The sequence below is a fragment of the Propithecus coquereli genome, unplaced genomic scaffold (assembly GCF_000956105.1).
Source record: "Propithecus coquereli isolate 6110/MARCELLA unplaced genomic scaffold, Pcoq_1.0 Scaffold8, whole genome shotgun sequence".
NCBI lineage: Eukaryota > Metazoa > Chordata > Mammalia > Primates > Indriidae > Propithecus > Propithecus coquereli.
The window spans coordinates 7530508-7531895 of NW_012154173.1; the positions used below are offsets into that span (position 1 = coordinate 7530508).

General features: G+C 32.2%; 1 protein-coding gene across 1 annotated transcript in view; it reads right to left on the bottom strand.

Moving 5' to 3' along the window:
* Nucleotides 1-424: 424 nt before the first annotated feature.
* The window catches only part of HNF4G (hepatocyte nuclear factor 4, gamma), a 62502-nt gene continuing 61538 nt past the window's right edge, over nt 425-1388 (bottom strand). Inside the window, exon 10 of the mRNA XM_012663138.1 lies at nt 425-680. Within this exon, the coding sequence (XP_012518592.1) occupies nt 559-680 (122 nt within the window). The 3' untranslated portion in view covers nt 425-558. The remainder of the gene's footprint in view (nt 681-1388) is intronic.

Sequence of the window (1388 nt, forward strand, 5' to 3'; positions counted from 1 at the left end):
TAGGAATATTTAACAGTGGACCAAAGAGATGCTATTTTGCCACTGAATGCCCTAAGTGATTCTTCTTCAAAGAAATGCACCCTATTCTATAGCAACTGCTTTATTTTCCTAATCGGCAAGTTTATAATTTATAAAAAACTTAGTTCATTTTATATTAACCTGCGATTTCTGATCCACTATTCTCAGTCCAAAAAGAACAAAAGATGTGCTCTGCATCACATCACAATAAAACAATTATTTACAGATTTAAATTAATATTAAGAAAACAAATGACAGTAGTACATAAGATTCAACTGGTTGAGGTGCAATGCAGGGGCGGTTGGAAAAAATATACTATATAAACATATTCAAACTCAGACATACATTAGTTGATGTGAAAGTTTTCCACAGTAGCAACAACAAACAAAATGAACATATAAACAATAAAATAGGATACCATCTTATAACAGCACCATGACGAAGCCTTGGCTGAGAGTTTGCCAAAAGTACTATCCTGAGATATTTCGAGACCAACAGCTTTTCACATTTATTCAGTGCCGTTCAAAAGTAAACATATTTTCACAATTGCTTTTGTTTGGAGAGAGGCTGATGAGAAATAACTGAAGCTTGGTTTGCAACTATTTTGTAGTGTTCTTGTCCAGAGCCTTGTGGTGGGGAAGGGAGTGGGGTTTCAGGAGTTGCTGAAAAAGAAACAGAAAATTGTATGTGATGATGGTAGTCAACCTGCCTTCACCCCATTAAAACCTAAAACACCTTAATATACATTAGCATGTTTTCAAAACACTTTTAAAAGATCTTATATAAAGTAGAAATTCGTAGGTTGCGATATTCGCCCATTGACATACTATCGGTCAGCACCCTCATCCTACCTTCCCAAATAGCAATTAAATAGGAACAGGTCGCACTAAAAAATCTTCATAGTCACTTTAAGATGTTTTCTGCCTTTCTTACTAGCATTTATAAGCATTTGATTCTCTTAACAAACCCAGCAGAAAAAAAGTTAGTGAAAAGAATTAACAGAATGCTAGTTTTTTCAAATATTAGTAAATATTTATCATTTTTGCAATCAAAATTCACACAAAATAAAAATATATCTGATTTGGATTCCACTAATTCAGATGTATTAGATGACATAAAAAATTAGGGTTATGATACTTTATAAATGTTTTGAAATATAAGTTGTAGTCAAAAGCATCTGAACATACTGGCTTTCTTGCTTCAAAAATTATTCTATTAAAATTGAGCTTGCCTGTCCCTTCCCATTTGATACAAAGAGCAAACCTGAGTAATTGAACCTGAGTAATTGAATAGAAAGTAATTGAATTAGATATAAAAAAGTTATAGTTTGAATACTTCATTGTCTAGAATAGTATTTATTCCTATGGTAA